The 19746-nt window shown below is 61.9% G+C and overlaps 1 protein-coding gene across 1 annotated transcript; it reads left to right on the top strand.

Annotated features, from left to right (window-relative positions):
• The first annotated feature begins 180 nt into the window (after positions 1-180).
• Positions 181-19364, top strand: ABCA7 (ATP binding cassette subfamily A member 7). The gene is made up of 47 exons (XM_023733341.1): positions 181-1170; positions 2228-2300; positions 2388-2481; positions 2720-2861; positions 2948-3060; positions 3174-3262; positions 3564-3644; positions 3836-4046; positions 4130-4269; positions 4471-4587; positions 4819-4983; positions 5387-5616; positions 6025-6201; positions 6635-6857; positions 6968-7189; positions 7264-7465; positions 7843-7953; positions 8257-8428; positions 8712-8843; positions 8952-9091; positions 9591-9728; positions 9927-10111; positions 10195-10258; positions 10557-10759; positions 11032-11080; positions 11298-11402; positions 11479-11633; positions 12013-12137; positions 12224-12322; positions 12469-12756; positions 13171-13203; positions 13342-13519; positions 13620-13789; positions 14185-14362; positions 14590-14705; positions 14989-15133; positions 15221-15344; positions 15729-15858; positions 15934-16054; positions 16137-16199; positions 17141-17247; positions 17389-17530; positions 17625-17759; positions 17838-17941; positions 18245-18337; positions 18764-19004; positions 19097-19364. Exons 1-47 carry the CDS (start codon positions 1007-1009, stop codon positions 19256-19258), a joined length of 6651 nt encoding a protein of 2216 aa, XP_023589109.1. The 5' UTR covers positions 181-1006; the 3' UTR covers positions 19259-19364.
• Positions 19365-19746: the final 382 nt, after the last annotated feature.

Genomic DNA, 19746 nt, shown 5'->3' with positions numbered 1-19746 from the left:
AATAAAAACCTCTGTTTTTAGGGAAAAAAAGTGGCTGGAGAGTTGGGGTTTTGAATGGAGAAGGCAGGCTGGGAGATGGAGGGTGTCTGGTGTGGATGCTTTCTGGGGCCCTTGGGGGTCTGGGGGGCAAGGGGGACACACCCGAGTTGGTTCTCACAGCCCTCTTGGGAGAGGAGGAAGCTGAGGCCCAAGGCCACAGGTGAGTCCGGGTGGAATGAATGATTTGAGGTGCCAGGGGAAGAAGGGGGTGTCCTAGACGTCTCTCAGGGGTTAGAGAATGTGGGACCCTCATGCCCAGGCAGAGTCCAGCCCCACCCACACTCCATCCCGCCCTTCCCCACTGCCCTCTCTAGTAAGCTATACATCTTAAAAGCCTCACCGCGGAAGCTCCCCACCCCCTCCTCCCCAGCGCCTTCTGAGCTCTGGATTCCCATCCTCACAGGGAGCTTGGGAAATAGACCCATTTTCCAGAACTGGGAAATAGATCCGGGTTTTTTTCTCAAAATCAAGTGATCGTTAGATCCCAGGACCCCAACTTAGAATGATGGGCCCCTTCCCACCTCAGCCAGCGCCTGGCCCGTCACAGGGGCCAAGGAATGTTTGTGGAATGAATGAATGAGGAACAAATGATGATTCTGGTCGAATTCCCCAGGGTCACGGGGGAGTGGTTAGGACCCGGGTCCCCCAGTAGGAAGTGGGTAGTAAGGGGCCTCTTGCAACCAGTAGCTGCGGTATTGCAGGCGGCTGCGCACCGTAGGAAGACAGCTGGGGCTGTGCATTGTAGGAAAACAGCTGGGCTCCTTGGGCTGGGCCCTGGCCGGTGTGTCCGAAGGCTGGCCCCTGGGTGCCTTGGCCCGCGCCTGGCTCTATCCCACGATGACGAAGCAAGAGGCGCGCGGCCCCTTTAAGAAACCAGGCTAGGCGCAGCCGCACTGTGGCCCCGCTCCCCCCTCTATGAGCTTGGCTCCTGAGGGGGCTGGTCCGTGAGTGGCAGGTGCAGCGACCAATGGTCGCTGGAGGGGGCGGGGCCGGGTGCATCTGCAGTCGCCTGGATGCCAAGGGCGACCGGCTTCGGGGGCTCTGCGTTCTTTGGGGGCCCCTCTTAAAGGGGCCGCGCTCCAGGCCGCTGCCCGGCGGAGAGGAGGCCCCCAGAACTGGGAGGCTGGAACGGTGAGAGGGACCCGGAGAGGAAGGAAGGCCCGAGACTCGAGGATGAGCGGGCGGGGAAGTGGGAAGCGGGTTCCTGGGAATTAGAGGCTGGGAGCGGAGCCCAGCCCCTCACTAACCCTTCACCCCCTTCGGTGAGTGTTGGGAGAAGTGACTGCTGCTCCACAAGGGGGAGGCTGGGCAACAGGGTCACTGGGGACGGCCTTTGCCAACCTACACCTGCAGCCCCTTCCCAGCTTAGAATTCTGCTATCCCCCTGCCCCCATTTTACAAATGGGGAAACTGAGGCTGCTGCTCAGATCCTAAGTCTGGCGTAATGTCAAGAGCCCTGGAGTGAGGCTCGGGGGTCCAGGGTCCTAGTTCCCGTCTCTATGGCAGCCTCAGTTTCCCCATCTGTACAAGGTAGGCCAGGCTAGACTTCCAAGTCCAGCTGGTTCCAGGGGCCTTCATAGCTGCCTTTTCCCCGAGCTCCGGAGGGATAAATTAATACACAGGGGGTGCGAGAGACCCTGCCTGTCCCTCTGGGGCCTTTCTGGGCTTCAGTTTCCACTTCTGTAAAATGGGTGATAATCTAGCACTTCCACTCAGGGGGGTTCAGCACACTAGTTATTCGTTGCCGTTTTCATTAGAGAGTGGGAGCGGGAAGGGGAGGAAGAGAGCCAGGAAGGGCGCTGGGAGCCGGGGAGACCTGGGAGAGGCCCGCAGGTGGGATTAGGGTGGGGCCTGGTGATAAAAGAGTTAAACCGAGGCTTTGGCCAGGAGGGATTAGGGGGAGGGTCTTCCAGACCCCAGCCACCGCGCCAGGGAGCGACAGCGCTGGCAACCAATCAGTTGCGAGAATGGCTTCGGGCAGGGCTCCCATTGGCTTACTCCATTGCTGGAGTAGGGCAGAGTCCCTTATAGCGCGCCAACTGTTCGCCCCTCCCTAAGTAGAGCCTCCTAGAACTCGCAGTGAGGGAGAAGGATGAGGACCAGAGAAGGGCTGGGAGTTTCCCTTGGCCACACAGCATGTCCTCGGCCTGACCCATGTCTTGACCCCTTTACCTTGTCGCCTATCTAGTCCCACCATGGCCTTCTGGACGCAGCTAATGCTGCTGCTTTGGAAGAATTTCACGTATCGCCGGAGACAGCCGGTAACGTGGCAGCGGCGGGGCGGGGTGGGAAGGGCCAGGCGCCCTCCACTGCCCGCCACTAGCCCTCCACTTGCACTGTCCCCTCAGATCCAACTCCTCGTCGAGTTGCTGTGGCCTCTCTTTCTCTTCTTCATCCTGGTAGCCGTCCGCCACTCCCACCCCCCATTTGAGCACCATGAGTGTAAGCCCCCAAGGGACCAGGCACTTTGTGGGGGCAGGGGGAGGCAAATGGATCAGCCGGCTCACAGGGACCCCAAGTGAGTGACCCGCAGCACACCCCAGGCACCCAATAAATGATTCTGGGAGTGAGCTCGCTGTCACTGGAGGCACGCAATCTGTGTGTGTGTTGGGGGCTGATCAAAATGGTGGGGACTCAGGCAAAGGGAGCAAGGCCTCGAATGCAGGGCGTCTCCCCGCAGGCCACTTCCCCAACAAGCCACTGCCATCGGCGGGCACAGTGCCCTGGCTCCAGGGCCTCATCTGTAACATGAACAACACCTGCTTTGCGCAGCCCACGCCTGGCGAGGAGCCCGGGGTCCTGAACAACTTCAACGACTCCTTGTGAGCACCAGGCAGCAGTGGGTGCAAGCCATTGGGGGTGGCGGTGCCCATCTGAGTTCCTGGCTCCACCCTCTCTCTGTCCCCAGGGTCTCCCGGCTCCTGGCCGAAGCCTATGGTGTCCTGGGGGGCCCCAATGCCAACAGGACGCTGGCCGGCCTGGGGAAGCTGATGCCCATGTTGAGGGCAGCAGGCAGGACAGGTGAGGAGGCTGTGAGCCTCGACTTGCCTGGCTGTGAAATGGGCACAGGGCAGATGGGGAGATTCAGGCCGATGTTTGCGTAACCCCTGTGTTCCGGCGTGTTCTGCCCCCAGCTGGGCCTCAACAGAGTGACCATCCACAGGAGGGACTGTCAATGCCAGCCACACTGGCCACTGAGCTGCTGGGGACCCTGCTGCGAGGGGTGAGGCGAGGTGGGGCAGGCCCAGGGAGTCCCCGCACTGCCCTGTCCTGGGCCAGCTGCTCCCCTCTCCTGGCTTCTGCCCCCAGCCTCCAGCTCTGTCCCTGAAGGGGTCTTCCTTGTCTTGTCTGTGCCCGTCAGCCATGGTTGGCATGGGGGTGAGGACTGCAGTCCGTGAGACCTTGGACAAAGCCCCTCTCAGTTTTCCCCTCTGTAAAATGGGGACCACCTGGGAACTTAGCAGAGTTCTTGACCCTGAGCAAGAGTTCAATCAAAGTCGTTGTTACCTAGTCTCTCTCCACAGGACCCACTGGGGTCTGTGCTGGGCCAAGCTCGGGAGGCCATGGACGGCTTTGTGGAGGCAGCCAAAGACCTGGCCCAGGAGGTCAGAGGCCCTCCCCATCCTCAGCCCCAGGCGGGGAGCAATCAGGGCAGGCTGCCTGGAGGGGGAGGCGATAGGCATCCCCTGGCATTCCCTTTGGGAACCAGGCAGAGAGCCCCGCCCTGGTTAAAGCTTGGAGGTGGGATGGTGCTGGAGGAAGTGTTGCCAGTCACCCTCTCCTGACCTTCCTCCAGCTCCTGGCGCTGCCCAGCCTGGCTGAGCTGCGAACCCTGCTGCAGAGACCCCGAGAGGCCAGTAGCCCCCTGAAGGCAGTGATAGAGGCCTTGTGTGGTGCCAGGGGGTCTGGGGGCCCAGGAGTGCCCTCCCTCAACTGGTATGAGGACAGCAACCTGAGGGAGTTCAGGGGGCAGGAGCCGGCACCAGCCCTGGTGGACGGTGGCCTGAGTGAGTGACTGGCCTTGGGTTTCCCACCTGGGAAGTGGGGCAGTGGGCATGGGAGGCCAGGCATCATGATGCCCCTGCTCCAGGCCCTGCCTGCACCAAGCTGATGGGGGCCCTGGACACCCACCCACCGTCCCGCCTGCTTTGGAGGCGCCTGGAGCCACTGGTCCTGGGGAAACTGCTGTTCACACCTGACACACCCTTCACCCGGCAGCTCATGGCCCAGGTGAGGGTGGTCCTGATGCTACTGGGTCAGGGCCAGGCCAGCAGGAAGGGGCCGGGGCTGGTGTGTCCAGGAGGCTTCTTGGAGAGGGTCATGAGAACAGCATTTTGAAGGCAGTAGGAGTTCACCAGACTGCAAGCAGAGGGACCATCATGTGCCAAGGGTCAGAGGCAGATATTGATCTTGTGTCCCGCCTCCGTGCAGGTGAACCAGACCTTCGAGCAGCTGGCTCTGCTGAGGGACATCCAAGAGGCGTGGGCGGTACTGGGACCCCAAATTTCCAACTTCATGAACGACAGTTCAAACGTGGCCGTGTTGCAGGTGGGGCCCAGGATGGAGGCTTGCCTCACGTTCGTCCTCTACTCCCGCCCCCCGCCCCCCAGGCTCATATGCTCCCTGAAGGATTTGGGCAAAGGACAGAGAAGGGTCTTCCAGGCAAAGGGCAGGCCTGTCACAGGTGTGGGATAGGGATGCAGGGTCTGTCGATGGGAAGAGAGGTGATAGGGCTGTGAAGGCCCAATGCAGACAGACCCCACCTCCACTGCCCCCTAGCGGCTCCTGGAGATGCAGGACAAAAGGAGTCAGCCAGGACCCGGAGGCCAGGAGCTGACAGAGGCCCTCCGCACCTTCCTGGACCCCACCAGGGGTGGCTACAGCTGGCGGGAGGCCCACACTGATGTAGGGCGCCTGGTGGGCATGCTGGGCCGCATGATGGAGGTGAGGGGCTTAGTGATTGGGGATCTCTGTCTGGGGCGGGGGCGGGGGCAGGGCGCAACTTGGTGATCTGAGGGGGAAGTGGGCCCTGTCCTGGGCACCCAAAGTGGGAGGTGGGCCCTGTCCTGGGGAGAGCCTGAGGTGGCAGACAGCTTGCTCTGCGGGGGTCTGGAGGGGAGGCCTCCAGGCCTGGAGCAGTTTGAGGGGAAAGACTGCGTCTCTGTAGAGCTTGAAAGGGGAGACCTCCTACCTTACCGAGGTCTGAGGGGGCAGCCGCCCGCCTTTCGGGGGATCTGATGGCGGAGGGATTCCGAGAAGGCAGACAGCCCAGCCTGAGGTCCAGGGGGAGGAGCCAGTGGGTCTGAGAGGGGGGGCATCTTGGGCCCACCCCCGCCCCCTCCCCCAGTGCGTGTCACTGGACAAGCTGGAGGCAGCGCCCTCCGAGGCGGCGCTCGTGGTGCGGGCTCAGCAGCTGCTGGCCGAGCGCCGCTTCTGGGCCGGCTTCGTCTTCCTGGGGCCCGAGGACTCCCCGGACCCCTCCGCGACCCCAGCCCGGGACTCTAGTCCCGGCCACGTGCGTGTCAAGATCCGCATGGACATCGACAACGTTATGAGGACCAATAAAATCAGGGACAGGTGTGGGTGAGGCCGTGGGTGGGCGGGGCCAGGTACATGTGGGTGGGGTCAGGGTGCGTTCAGCCTATGGGGGGCACGATGGGTGGAGCCTAGTGCCGCATGCTCAAAGTCATGGTGGGCAGAGTCCAGGGCTCAGACCAATTGGGGCCTGTGATAGGTGGAGCCTAGGTTGCATAAGGTACTTGAGCAAGTCTTGGTGGGCGCTGTCTGAAATAAGATGGGAGTGATTGTAGGTTGAGGGCAGTGATGGGCGAGGCCAAGGGTGTGGCGGGCGGGATCGGGTGCGTAATTGAGCCCGTGGCGTGGGCGGAGCTAAGGTTGTGTTTTGCAAGAGCATGTGGGCGAACTGGGAGTTCCCAGGCCACTCTGCACAGCTGACCGCATCTGCCCCTTATACCCCTCTTGCAGGTTTTGGGACCCCGGCCCCGCTGCTGACCCCTTAACCGACCTGCGCTACGTATGGGGCGGCTTCGTGTACCTGCAGGACCTGCTGGAGCGCGCGGCTGTGCGGGTGCTCAGCGGCGCCACTCCGCGCGCAGGCCTCTATCTGCAGCAGATGCCCTACCCGTGCTTTGTGGACGACCTGTGAGCGCCGGCGCCCTCTCCCCACCTATTTCCCCCACTCAGCAGATCGGGGTCTGAGGGGCCCACGGCTCCAGGGGTCAGGGTCCTTAAGGGCAGCACAACTAGGCCCCTGTGAGGCGGATGGCTGACGTCTCCAAAATCTTTAGGGCTTGGAGCGTCAAAAACACGGGTGTCCAGTCCCCAGCCCCCAAAAGTGGTTTAATTGCCTGGGTTCCCTACTCAGTCAAGGGGAACTGCTGGTTCAGAGGCACCGGTCTTTGCGACCTGAGTGGGAGCAGACGGGGTTCCCGAGGGAATCCTGAAGCTGGGTCAGGAGCCCAAGGGTGAGAAGGGGGACGAAACTCCCTGGCGCAGGATCCGGGGCACAGACCGCTGTGCCACGTGGGTCGACTGCACAGGGTCTCAGCTCCACCCCAGCCGCCTCCTGCCCCAGGTTCCTGCGCGTGCTGAGCCGGTCGTTGCCGCTCTTCCTGACGCTGGCTTGGATCTACTCGGTGGCGTTGACGGTGAAGGCCGTGGTGCGGGAAAAGGAGACGCGGCTGCGGGACACGATGCGTGCCATGGGGCTAGGCCGCGCAGTGCACTGGCTTGGCTGGTTCGTCAGCTGTCTCGGGCCCTTTCTTCTCAGCACCGCGCTGCTAGTGCTGGTGCTCAAGGTGGGCGCGCGCCTCCACCTTCCCAGCTGTAGAACAGGCACGCACTTGCGCGCGCCGGAGGGTAACAGGCATAGGGCGCCCGGTGCCTAAGAGCCCCTTGCTCTCTGCAGCTCGGGGACATCCTCCCCTACAGCCACCCTGCCGTGGTCTTCCTGTTCCTGGCGACCTTCGCGGTGGCCACTGTGGTCCAGAGCTTCTTGCTGAGCACCTTCTTCTCGCGCGCCAACTTGGCGGCCGCCTGTGGGGGCCTCGCCTACTTCACGCTCTACCTGCCCTACGTGCTGTGTGTGGCATGGCGGGACCAGCTGCCCGTAGGCGTCCGTGTGGCCGCGGTGAGAGCGGGCCGGGCCGGGTGGGGGGCGCCCTGGGCCGCGCCTGCCCGCTGACCCGCCCCCCTCGCCCGCAGAGCCTATTGTCGCCCGTGGCCTTCGGCTTCGGCTGCGAGAGTCTGGCACTGCTGGAGGAGCAGGGAGAGGGCGCGCAGTGGCACAACGTGGGCTCCGGGCCCGCGGCCGACGTCTTCAGCCTGGCCCAGGTCTCAGGCCTGCTGCTGCTGGACGCTGGGCTCTATGGCCTGGCCACCTGGTACCTGGAGGCCGTGTGCCCAGGTAGGTCGCAGGGGGCGGGGCTTTGCACCCGGGCGCAAAGACGCGCGGGAGGCTGAACTGAGGGGCGGGGCCTGGGGCCACTTGTTATCTGGAGGCCCTCAGGCCAAGTTAGCTCCCTTGGTACTTGGGCACAAGAGGCTGTGTCTAGAGACGGGGCCTTGGATGAGGTGCGGCCTGGGGCCTTTTGGTACCTGGAGGCCGGGTCCCTAGGTGAGGGGGCAGGGCTTCTAGATATATGCGCACTGGTGGCTGTATTTGTGAGGCGGGCGAGCGCGGATTTCCCGGCCGCGTAGTACCTGGACTCCCTGATCCCAGGTGTGCAGCCAGAAGCAGGCGCGCTCTGGGGTGCAAGGGGTAACTGAGCACCGATCCCCCAGGCCAGTACGGGATCCCTGAACCGTGGAACTTCCCTTTTCGGAGGAGCTACTGGTGTGGGCCCCTGCCGCCCAAGGACCCCGCCCCGACCCCCGTCACGCAGGACCCAGAAGGTGAGGCGGACAAGCCTTAGCCCCTCCCCCGTCTGGACCCATTAGCTCCCCCAAACCCCCCAGGCTCCAATCGTCTGGACACCACCAGGCCCCTGGGGCTTCCTTCACTCTTAAATGTATCAGCACCTACAGAAGCCAGCTGTTACCAATTCTCAAGTCTCACGGACACCCCCCCCGCCAGGGTCCCTGCTGCCCCTGACCCTCTCGAGGCACCCGGAGACCCCTCTCCCCAGTCTCCCCATAGTCACCGCGCTGCCCCCTGCTCCCACGCTGAGTCTGCCCTCCTTCCGTGACCGCCGGCAGTGCTGTTGGAAGAGGCACCCCCCGGCCTGCGTCCCGGTGTCTCCGTGAGGGGCCTGGAGAAGCACTTCCCCGGCAGTCCACAGCCAGCCCTGCGCGGGCTCAGCCTGGACTTCTACCAGGGCCGTATCACCGCCTTCCTGGGCCAGAACGGGGCCGGCAAGACCACCACGCTGTGAGCCGCCGGCCCTCCCCTCCCTTCCCCCAGCCTCAGCTTCCCTGTCTGTTGAACCGGAAGGCAACTGTGGCCCGACAGGTGTAAATCAGGGGTGGGGAATCCAGTTCACACCAGGTACACGGTGGGCAGGTAATGAGTATTTTCTCTGATCCTCAATTTCCCTCACCTGTAAAACGGGGACAAAACACCCAACTGGGCCAGGGATACAGTAGGTGCCCTATAAATACAGACAGTCCTTTTCTCTGGGCCTCGGTTTCCCCTGAGACCCTTGCCTCCCCAGGTCCATCCTGAGCGGCCTCTTCCCTCCCAGCGGTGGCTCTGCCTTCGTCCTGGGATACAACGTCCAGTCCCACATGGCAGCCATCCGGCCCCACCTGGGCGTCTGCCCCCAGTACAACGTGCTGTTCGACCTGTATGTCTTGGCGGGAGTGGGGCTGGGGTACCGGGGAGGGGTGCAGAGGCGGGGTGTCCTCCGAGGCCCCACCCACCAGGCACCCTCAATGTCGGCCCACTGTCGCAGGCTCACAGTGGAAGAGCATGTCTGGTTCTACGGGCGGTTGAAGGGGCTCAGCGCTGCTGCTGTGGGGCCCGAGCAGGATCGGCTGCTGCAGGATGTAGGGCTCATCCCCAAGCGCTGGACACAGGCATGCCACCTCTCGGGTGAGCCTGGCCTGGGGAGACTGCCTCCACCTTGGGGGTGGGGGCTCCCTGGGGCTTTATCCCAAGGGGTTTGGGAACCAGGAGAGCCAGATGGGCAGGTCTGGGGGACCCAGGAGGAACCAAGAACTGAAGTCCCTGAAGTCTCTGCAGATGGAGAGAGGGAGGCAGCCCTGGGGTCCTGCTAAGACCCTGCCCCCTGTCCTCACCCAGGGCTGGGGTCCTGCTAAGACCCTGCCCCCTGTCCCTGCCCAGGGCTGGGGTCCTGCTAAGATCCCACCCCCGTCCCTGCCCAGGGCTGGGGTCCTGCTAAGATCCCACCCCCCATCCATGCCCAGGGCTGGGGTCCTGCTAAGATCCTACCCCCATCCCTGCCCAAGGCTGGGGTCCTGCTAAGATCCCCCCCACTTCCATGCCCAGGGCTGGGGTCCTGCTAAGATCCTACCCCCGTCCCTGCCCAGGGCTGGGGTCCTGCTAAGATCCCACCCCTGTCCCTGCCCAGGTGGGATGCAGAGGAAGCTATCAGTGGCCATCGCCTTTGTGGGGGGCTCTCAGGTCGTTATCCTGGATGAGCCCACGGCTGGAGTGGACCCTGCTTCCCGCCGCAGCATTTGGGAACTGCTGCTCAAATACCGCAAAGGTAAGGAGGGGGCAACTGAGGTTTCCCTGGATTCTGCTTGAGGGATTGAAAAGGTTTCCAAGGAGGAAGTGCTGGGGATGGGGTTTTGTGGGATGAGTAGGAGTTTGCTGTGTGGGGCAGGCAATCCTTGGCAGAGACCACAGCTTGGGCAAAGGCCAGGTGGCCCGAGGGTACACGTGGTTGGGTCTCCATGCCCAGGCCGAACACTGATCCTCTCCACCCACCACCTGGATGAGGCGGAGCTGCTCGGAGACCGTGTGGCCATGTTGACAGGCGGCCGCTTGTGCTGCTGTGGCTCCCCACTCTTCTTGCGTCGTCACCTGGGCTCTGGCTACTACCTGACATTGGTGAAGGGTACCCTGCCACTGGCTGCTAGCATGCAGGTGAGGGCTGGAGCTGACCCCAGACCCCCAAGGCTCTGCCCAGCCCCGGGAAGACATGGCAGCTGAAGTCCCTCTGCCTGTAGGGTGATGCTGACTTGAAGCACAGGGTGGACACAAGGCAGGAAGGAGAGCAGAGCAGAGTGGCCGGTGAGGGCTGGGGCAGAAAATCCAGAAGGGACGGGATGGTGGGGTGGTGGTACCCAGACTAGACCCCTGCCCCCTAGGCTAAGCCTGACCCCCATGACCCTGTCCCTAAATTGAGCCCAAACTCTAATCCTTTCCTTATGACCTAACCTGGACGGAGTTCACACACAACCCACCCCTGACCCTGCAGGACTCCAGCCCCGACCCCAGGTTAAGCCCAAGCCCCCTCCCTGGGGAGATGGGGATAGGGGTGCCAAGGTCCCTGATATGAAGGGCCCTGACATGCCCCCCACCTGCCCAGACACAGCCCAGCTTCTGGCCCTGGTGCAGCGCCAGGTGCCCGGGACACGGCTGGTGGAGGAGCTGCCGCACGAGCTGGTGCTGGCCCTTCCCTACGTGGGTGCCCTGGACGGCAGCTTCGCCAAGCTCTTCCATGAGCTGGACGGACGGCTCGGGGAGCTTGGGCTCAGTGGCTACGGGATCTCAGACACCAGCCTCGAGGAGGTGCAGGGGTGGGGGGGTGTTGGTTAAACACATTGTGCAGGAGGGCTGCCTGGAAGAGGTGTGGTGGTGCTTTGAGGGCTAAGTAGGAGTTTGTGTATTGATGGCAAGAACCTTCCGGGGAGGAGGCCCTTCTGGGGAGGAGGCAGCCCGTGCAGGAGGAAGGAAGTCTGGAGGGCCCCTGGGAACCCACAGTGTGTATGAGGGGTGAGCAGCCTTCCGGTTCCCCTCCTGTGGGTCCTCAGGCTCTGAACCCCCTTGGCTTGTATCCCCAGATCTTCCTGAAGGTGGTAGAGGACTGTGGTGTGGACACAGACCCAGAGGGTATGGATACTGGTCCCTGACCTGTCCCCTGACTCCAATCCAGAGATGGAGCTGACCTGACCTTAGGCCAAGTCCTGATTACCAACTGAATCTGGCCCAAGGCATAGCCCTGACCCCCACCCCTGACCGTGACCTTGACCCCAACCCCAGGCTGAACAGTGACGCCTGACCCAGCCCTAGGCTCAATACTAACCCATGACCCTCAACGGTCCCGCAGGAGGTAGCCACAGACAGCCCCCGGGCATGGGCTCTGCTGCCCCAGTCACCACCACGCGGCTCATGGTGCAGCCTGAGGGGCCAGTCCTGGAGAATGGGGAGCCAGGTGAGTCTCCCATTGTGGCCCGGTGGTCTCTGCCAGTCACTCACAGCGTGAACACTTACCTTCCTGTCCTCCACAGCTGGGTCAGCCCTGGAGACACAGGCCCTGCGGGGCTCTGGCCTGGATGCTGCAGGCCGGGTGCAGGGCTGGGTGCTGACCCGCCAGCAGCTCCGGGCCCTGCTTCTCAAGCGCTTTCTGCTGGCCTGCCGCAGTCGCCGAGGCCTGTTTGCACAGGTGAGGGGGCCAGGCACCAGGCAGGTCACATGGAGGCCCCAGGTGCCTGTTCTCCCTGCTAGCTGACTACTTGGTGGCCTAATTCAACTACCTGCTCATTTATGTTTCACTATGAGGACAGTTATTGAGGGTACTAGGGAGCCACAGCTCGTTCTGGAGCAGGAACAAGAAAGGGTGAGGGCACTAGGGAGCCATGGCTGGTTCTGGAGCGGGAGCAAGGGGAAGGGGAAGGGCACTAGGAAGCCACAGCAGGTTCTGGAGCGGGAGCAGGAAAGGGTACAGATGCCGGGGAGCCACAGGTGATTCTAGAGTGGGAGGAAAGAGGATGCTGGAAAGTCTGAAGGGCAGGCAAGGCAGCCGCTGATGGGTCGCCCCCTAGATCGTGCTGCCTGCCCTCTTCGTGGGCCTGGCGCTAGTGTTCAGCCTCATCATACCACCTTTTGGGTACTACCCGGCGCTGCAGCTCAGTCCGGACATGTATGGGACCCGAGTGTCCTTCTTCAGGTGGGTGTGGGAGGGAAGGGGCTGGTGGGAGGGTGGGGCCAGGGCCTGTGGGCACAGCTCTGACCTTGCACCCCTCACACATACAGCGAGGACACCCCAGGGGACCCCAAAAGTGCCCGCCTGCTCAAGGCACTGCTGGAGGAGGCAGGGCTGGAGGAGCTGTACCTGCAGAATGCCTCCGACAGGTGAGGGCCCACCAGCCTGGACCTCGCCCCTCTCTGGCCTCAGTTTCCCCATCTGGGCTGGGTGCCCAGAACACCCTCCATGCTCGCTGGTGGGCCGGACGCCCCTGGAAGCCTGGGTGCCTACAGTCCGGCCCCCACACCTGCAGGGAGTCCAAGTGCACGCTGCTCCCCTCCTGCCTATTCTTGGTGCCTGAGATGCCTGAGGACGTGGCTGAGGTCTTGGCCAGGGGCAACTGGACCCCCGAGTCTCCGTCTCCAGCTTGCCATTGCAGCCGACCTGGCACCCGTCGTCTACTACCTGATTGCCCGGCTGCAGCCGGCGGCCCCCCGCCGCCCCAGGCGTTGACAGGCTCGGGTGAGGTGGTGCAGAACCTGACAGGCAGGAACCTGTCCGACTTCCTGGTCAAGACCTATCCACGCCTGGTGCACCAGGGGTGAGCCCCCGGGATTGGCTGCAGCTGGGGGACCTAGGTTCGGGAAGTGGGCTGGTCAGGGGACCCCAGCCTAAGGCTCCAGGATGGGGCCTCCCTGGGGCCCTCCGCACCTCCCCAGGTTTCTCTTTATTTGTCTCACCCTCTCGATTCTCTCTCTGTTGTTCTATCTCTTGTGTCTCTTCTTTATTTCTGTCTTTCCCCATCTCTCTCTCCCTCCCCATCTCTACCTCTCCCCTTGTCTGTCTCTCTTCTTCTCTGTCCTCATCTCTGTCTCTGTCTTTACCTCTCTTTTCTCTCCCCTTGTCTCTGTCCTTCTCCGTCTTTGTCTCTCTCTCATCTCTTCCCCCGTCTCTCCCCGATCTCTGTCTCTCCCCGATCTCTATCTCTCCCTGTCCCTGTCTTTTTCTCCCATAGCCTGAAAACCAAGAAAAGAGTGAACGAGGTCAGGTGAGAATGGGCCTGACTTGGAGGTCCCCTGCCCTGGGTTCCAGTCCCACCACCCCCTCCCTGCCTCCTGGGGGGGGGCCTTCCCCACCTCACCTCCCCGGACCCTCAGCTGCCCCCCCTGCCCCCATTGCCACGCAGGTATGGGGGCTTCTCGCTGGGGGGCCGGGATCCAGGCCTGCCCTCAGGGCAGGATGTGGGCCGCTGGGTGAAAGACCTGCAGATACTGCTGAGTCCCCCATCTGGTGGGGCCCTGGATCGCACGCTGAGCAGCCTCTCAGCCTGGGCTCATGGCCTAGATGCTCAGGACAGCCTCAAGGTGGGAGCTGGGGGTGGTGGGCAGGCAGCAGGGGGGCACATCCGACCCCCCACCCTGACCCCTGGCCATGACCCCAGGCCCCGCCCTGCCCCCACCCCAGGTCTGGTTCAACAACAAGGGCTGGCATGCCATGGTGGCCTTTGTCAACCGAGCCAACAATGCACTCCTCCGTGCCAACCTGCCCCCAGGCTCCACGCACCGTGCCCACAGCATCACCACGCTTAACCACCCCCTGAACCTTACCAGGGAACAGCTGTCTGAGGTCGCGCTGTGAGTCCTCCACCCTGTGCACTCTCTCCCACCTGGGCCTCTGCTGTCTAGGGTGGTGAGAACTAGATTCTCACTTTTGCCACGCCCTAGCCATGGAAACAGGGAACAGGGACTGCCCCTCGCTATTCCTGGCCAGGGTAACAGGACATCATCAGCCTCAACAGGCTCCCCCTACAGCCCACGCACCCTCGTCCCACCAACCTTTATCCTAACAGAGACCTGGACAACCTCTCCCTGCCGAATGACCCAGCCACCCCCCCCCAAATGGCCTGTGCCATCTCCCCCACCAGTGACTGGCCCTATAGACCTTTGTCCCATCCGTGACACGCACAGCTCTTCTCTTAGCAGCTCGCGTGCCCTCTCCCCTCCAATAGCCCTTGTACCCTTGCCCTCAGGATGGCTTCCTCAGTGGACGTCCTCATCTCCATCTGTGTGGTCTTCGCCATGTCCTTTGTCCCTGCCAGCTTCACCCTTGTCCTCATTGAGGAGCGTGTCACCCGAGCCAAACACCTGCAGCTTGTGGGGGGCCTGCCCCCCACCCTCTACTGGCTCGGCAACTTTCTCTGGGACATGGTATGGAGCCTCCTGGAGCGGTGAGGGCCCAGCCATTGTCCCTTCCAGCCCCTTCTGGGCAGAGGCCTGTCCAGGATGGCCCAGGGTGGGGGAAAGGGTCTTGGGGATTGTTGGAGACCTCATGTCTTCTTGCCCCAAGAGCAGGGAGATTAAGGTAGGGCACAGGGCTGAGGGTGGCAGTCCCTGCCCCTACGCACTGACACAAGTACCTGCCATTCCCAATGCAGTGTAACTACCTAGTGCCAGTGTGCATTGTGGTGCTCATCTTCCTGGCCTTCCAGCAGAAGGCGTATGTGGCCCCTGCCAACCTGCCTGCCCTTGTACTGCTGCTGCTACTGTATGGGTGAGATTTCCAGCTCCTGAAGGCCCATTCTCACTGCCCTTCTTTTCCTCCTCTGCCTAATGCTGTTGAGGGAGCTTCTGGGGAGAAGAAGTGGAGGTCTGAGGTGACCTCAAGCATGGTCTGATTCAGTGATGTGCTGAGGTGGCCTTAAAAGCTCATCCTGTCCTGGGTCACATTAATAGAGGCCTAAGGCACAGAAGATGAGGGAAAATATGTATTCCTCTTGGGGCTGCTCAGCCTTGTGTCTGAGCAGTTGCCCTGGTGGCCCCTGTTGCTCCCTCAGCTGGTCAATCACGCCACTCATGTACCCAGCCTCCTTCTTCTTCTCCGTGCCTAGCACGGCCTACGTGGTGCTCACCTGCATCAACCTCTTCATTGGCATCAATGGAAGCATGGCTACCTTTGTACTTGAACTCTTCTCTGACAAGGTGGGGTGCTGTGAGGCTGGGTCTCAGGCTAGCTCAGGGCATTGGCCTTCACCCCTGACCCACCTCCCTCTTCTTGTTCCTACTCAGAAGCTGCAGGAGGTGAGCCAAATCCTGAAACGGGTCTTCCTCATTTTCCCTCACTTCTGCCTGGGCCGAGGGCTCATTGACATGGTGCGGAACCAGGCCGTGGCTGATGCCTTTGAGCGCCTGGGTGAGAACTTCCTGCCAGGCAGGTCCATGCCTTTAGGTAGCCAACACCCTTGGCAGTGTCATCCAAGAATCAGTTTACAAGGTGGGGACAAAAAGCAGCCCCCAGGAAAAGAACTGTGTCATAAGTAGCCCCAAGTTTGGGCTAAGTTAGAGCTACAACAGGGCAGTCACAAAAGCTAATTCTATCTTGGGTCACATCACAAGAGGCCTAAGACCCTAAATAAGGGAGGTAATGATATCACAGTTTTCTATGGCAATTAAACCTCAGTTGAATGTCCCATCTGATTCATGGCCCTCTCCCTTAAGAATCTAGGGTGGTTGGGATGGGGAAGGGGCCAGAAACCGAGCCTCCCAGTGACCCAGTCCCTTCTTCCTGTACCCACAGGAGACAGGCAGTTCCAATCACCTCTGCGCTGGGAGGTTGTTGGCAAGAACCTCTTGGCCATGGCAGTCCAGGGGCCCCTCTTCTTCCTCTTCACGCTCCTGCTACAGTACCGCCAGTACCTCCTTCCACAGTCAGTGGGGGACTGGGAGGAAGGGGGCAGGAAGTAGGGGGCAGGCTTTGGGCCAACTCTTATCTCTGTCCCCAGGCCCAAGCTGCGTCCACTTCCGCCTCTGGGGGAGGAAGAAGAGGATGTGGCCCGTGAGCGGGAGCGGGTAGTCCGAGGGGACACCCATGATGATGTGCTGGTGCTGAGGGACCTGACCAAAGTGGGTGTGGACAGGTCAGCGCTGGTGGGGGGCTCCCACCAGCCCACCTACCCGTCCTCAGGGGCTTGCACTCCTCTCCCAGGTGTACCACGGTCAGAGGATGCCGGCTGTTGACCGCCTGTGCCTGGGAATCCCCCCTGGTGAGGTAAGTCTCGGGTGGAGGGCATACAGAGGCAGTGAACGGCTGCCCTACTGAACGCTCACCGCTCTTTATTGAGCACCTACTGTGCACATACAGTTCTTTAACGAACACCTGCTGTGTGCCAGCAAACTCACTGAGCACCTACTGCATGCTTACATTTATTTAGCCCTACTGTGTGCAACAAGGTATTAGTAAGCTTTCCCTGAGGACAGGAAAAAAATTATTGAGCACCTGTAGGCTGCCAGTAAGCATTAATTACCTACTATGTGCCAACATCTAGTGAGTACCAATCGTGTGCACTAAAGCATAGTTGAGCCTTCCTATGTGGCAACAAACCTTTACTGAGTGCCCACTGTTCATACCAAAGCTGTATTGAATGTCACCTTTTGTTGAGCACCAATAGGCATTTTTTGAGCCCCTGCTGTATACACATCTGTACCAAGCACTTGCTCATGGCACCTGCTTTGTACACATTTACATTCAGGCACCTACTATGTGCGCATTTATTTGCAGTGTGCTGTTTATTGACCACCTACTAGGGGCCAATCCACATTTGTACATACCTGTTGTGTTAGTATAAGTGGCAGTAACTCTTTACCAAATACCTACTGTGTCCTGGCAAATCTCTCCACCTTGGACTGCCTGTACCAAATCTCTGAGTACTCACTAGGTACCATTGGTCCTTAGGTACCTACTGTGCGCCGGAAACATTCTGTTTCTTGAGCACCTGCTGTGTTTGCTTTACTGGCTAGCTACTGAATGTCAGGATTGATTAAACACATTCCATGCGTGAAGTCGGTCCTCACTGACAGCTTTGTGCCTCCCCATACACCCCAGAGGTCCCTCTTCTCCAAGCAGAAACTGAGAAGCCCACCTCACGGGGAATCAGAGGTGCTGGGACAAGGGCTGGGGCCTCTCTGAGTGCTGGTCATGTATCTCCACAGTGCTTTGGGTTACTGGGTGTGAACGGAGCAGGGAAAACATCCACGTTTCGCATGGTGACTGGGGACATGCTGCCCAGCGCGGGCGAGGCTGTGCTGGTGGGCCACAGGTGAGGGGGCTGGGGTGGGGGGCCTTTATACACCCTCTGCCCCTCGCCAATAAGAAGCAGGCCCTGAGACTCCCCGTGTCGCCACTCAGCACGGCCAGGGTCTAGCCAGTTCCTTAAGTCCTGTGTCCCCTCATCCCTCAGCGTGGTTCAGGAATCGGCCGCTGCTCACCGCCACATGGGCTACTGTCCGCAGTCTGATGCTGTCTTCCAGCTGCTGACTGGCCGTGAGCACCTGGAGCTGTTTGCACGTCTGCGTGGAATCCCGGAGGCTCAGGTAGCCCAGGTGAGTCAGACTCCTCCCAGCCTCGTGCTCCCTCTGGCCCTGTCCCACCTGCTCTCTGTCCCCACTTCACTCTCACTCTGGCCCTGCCCCACAGACAGCACGCGTGTGCCTGGCACGCTTTGGGCTTGTGCGCTACTCCAATCAGCCTGCCGGCACCTACAGTGGTGGCAACAAGCGGAAGTTGGCGACGGCTGTGGCACTGGTTGGGGACCCGGCCGTCGTGTTCCTGGTGCGTGGGGGGGCGGTGGTGACGAGGGTGGGCCTGGTCCTAGGTGGGACCAGGCTTATGGGTGTCTCTCTTTCCTAGGACGAGCCGACCACGGGCATGGACCCCCAAGCGCGGCGCTTCATTTGGAACAGCCTGCTGGCCGTAGTGCGGGAAGGCCGCTCCGTGGTGCTCACCTCGCACAGGTGGGCCCCATGCCAGTGCTGGTGCAAGCCCTGTGGGAGGGCCCCAGCCGGTCCTGATGGAGCTGGGGGTGAGAGGTGGGCCAGGCCCCCTCAAGGATGTCCAGAGCTGGGGTGCACGGGATGAGTAGTCCTGAAGGGTGGAGCTGTTACCCAGCTGGGCCAGAGGTGACCCCAGGGTGCGATGCCAGGCACGGGAGTGTGGGGATTTAGTGGGAAGAGGGGCCGAAGGTTATCCGGAGCAGAGGGGTGGTCCTGGCACCCTGAGATCCAGGCCCGGCCGGACTCGAGGCTTTCGTCCCGCAGTATGGAGGAGTGTGAGGCACTCTGCACGCGCCTGGCCATCATGACCAACGGGCGCTTCCGCTGCCTGGGCAGCGCGCAGCACCTCAAGGGCAAGTGAGTGGGCGGGGCCTCCAGACAGGTGTAGGGGCAGGACTGGGAGGGAAGGAGGGATGTGGTGGGCGGGGCTAGAGGAGAGGCCGGAAGAGGGATCGTGTGGCGCCCAGGTTAGAGGCGGGTCCTGGAGAGGGGAGTGGGGGCGGGGCCTGATGAGTGAGCCTGAGGCTGTGGGCAAATTTAGAGGAGGGGTAGAGGTGGGGGCCAGAGTGGTGAGGGCGGGGCCCTGAGCAGAGGTGGAGGAGGTAGGGTACACTGTGATGGGGCGGTGGAAGTGGTGGGTGTTAGAGGGGGGATGAGCACTAGGCGTGGGAGGACTAGCCAGGGGCCTGACCGTGAGTGCTGGATAGGTGGGGGAGTCCAGCGGGGGCAGGTGTAGGGGTGGGCCGAGGGCAAGTCCAACAGCCCTGGCCTCACCTGCCCCAGGTTCGGAGCTGGCCACACGCTGACCCTGCGGGTGCCCGCCACACAGCCCAAGCCGGCGGTGGGGTTTGTGGCGGCGGCGTTCCCCGGGGCCGAGCTGCGGGAGGCGCACGGTGGGCGCCTGCGCTTCCAGCTGCCGCCAGGTGGGCTCTGCGCCCTGGGACGCGTCTTTGGCGAGCTGGCGGCACACGGCGCGGAGCACGGCGTGGAGGACTTCTCCGTGAGCCAGACCACCCTGGAGGAGGTGACTGCCGCCTGGGATGGGGGCTGGGGGCACCGGGCGCCAGGCCTGCGGGCTGACCATCCCTCCTACCCCCTCCGCCGCCCACCCGCCAGGTATTCCTGTACTTCTCCAAGGACCAAGGGAAGGAAGAGGACGAAAAGGACACTTTGCAGAAGGAGGCAGGAGTGGGCATGTACCTGGCACAACGCCTGGAGCGCCCCAAACGCATCAGCTGCTTCCTGGAGGACCCCAGTGCTGCAGAGACTGTGCTCTGAGCCCCCTTCCCCAGGGGCAGGACAGTGCAGAAGGCCTGGAGCTGGGATCCAGGTTCTGGGAGGGGCAGCTGGCCGGGAGGAAATAAAGAGACGACTGGTGGTGTGACCATGGACATGTGTGTTCTCACGCCGGGTGACACGCATGTCTGCGTCTGTGCACATGCTTGGGTGTGGGTCCTCTCGTACACTTATGTGTGTAAGTGGGCTTGTGAATGCAGAGGTGCTGGTCAGGGGTCGGTGTGAGCCAATTGGGCCCCCTGGCCGGGACTGGGTATGTCTCCCGTGTAAGTGGGCACTTAACCAGAGCGTGGTCATGGCACTGTGCCCGTGTGTGCCCACGTGGGCCTGGTGCCTTCAGGCAGCACCTGTAAGTGCCGGGGCCCTGGAAGGGATGAGGTCAGGGCTTGGGAATGTCCTGCCACTTGGGAGACTAGCGGCTGAGCCCAGAACACAGGCCAGGGAGGAGCCCTCTGGCAGCTGCCCCCCAT

Source organism: Trichechus manatus, unplaced genomic scaffold, assembly GCF_000243295.1.
Source record: "Trichechus manatus latirostris isolate Lorelei unplaced genomic scaffold, TriManLat1.0 scaffold00057, whole genome shotgun sequence".
Lineage (NCBI taxonomy): Eukaryota > Metazoa > Chordata > Mammalia > Sirenia > Trichechidae > Trichechus > Trichechus manatus.
This window is presented reverse-complemented; position numbering and strand designations above follow the sequence as displayed.

Coding starts and splice junctions, on each gene's coding strand:
- ABCA7 (XM_023733341.1), top strand. CDS start 1,007: ATGGTCGCTGGAGGGGGCGGGGCCGGGTGCATCTGCAGTCGCCTGGAT. Junction 6,202..6,634: donor CCGTGCTTTGTGGACGACCT/GTGAGCGCCGGC, acceptor CTCCTGCCCCAG/GTTCCTGCGCGTGCTGAGCC. Junction 13,204..13,341: donor AAAAGAGTGAACGAGGTCAG/GTGAGAATGGGC, acceptor ATTGCCACGCAG/GTATGGGGGCTTCTCGCTGG.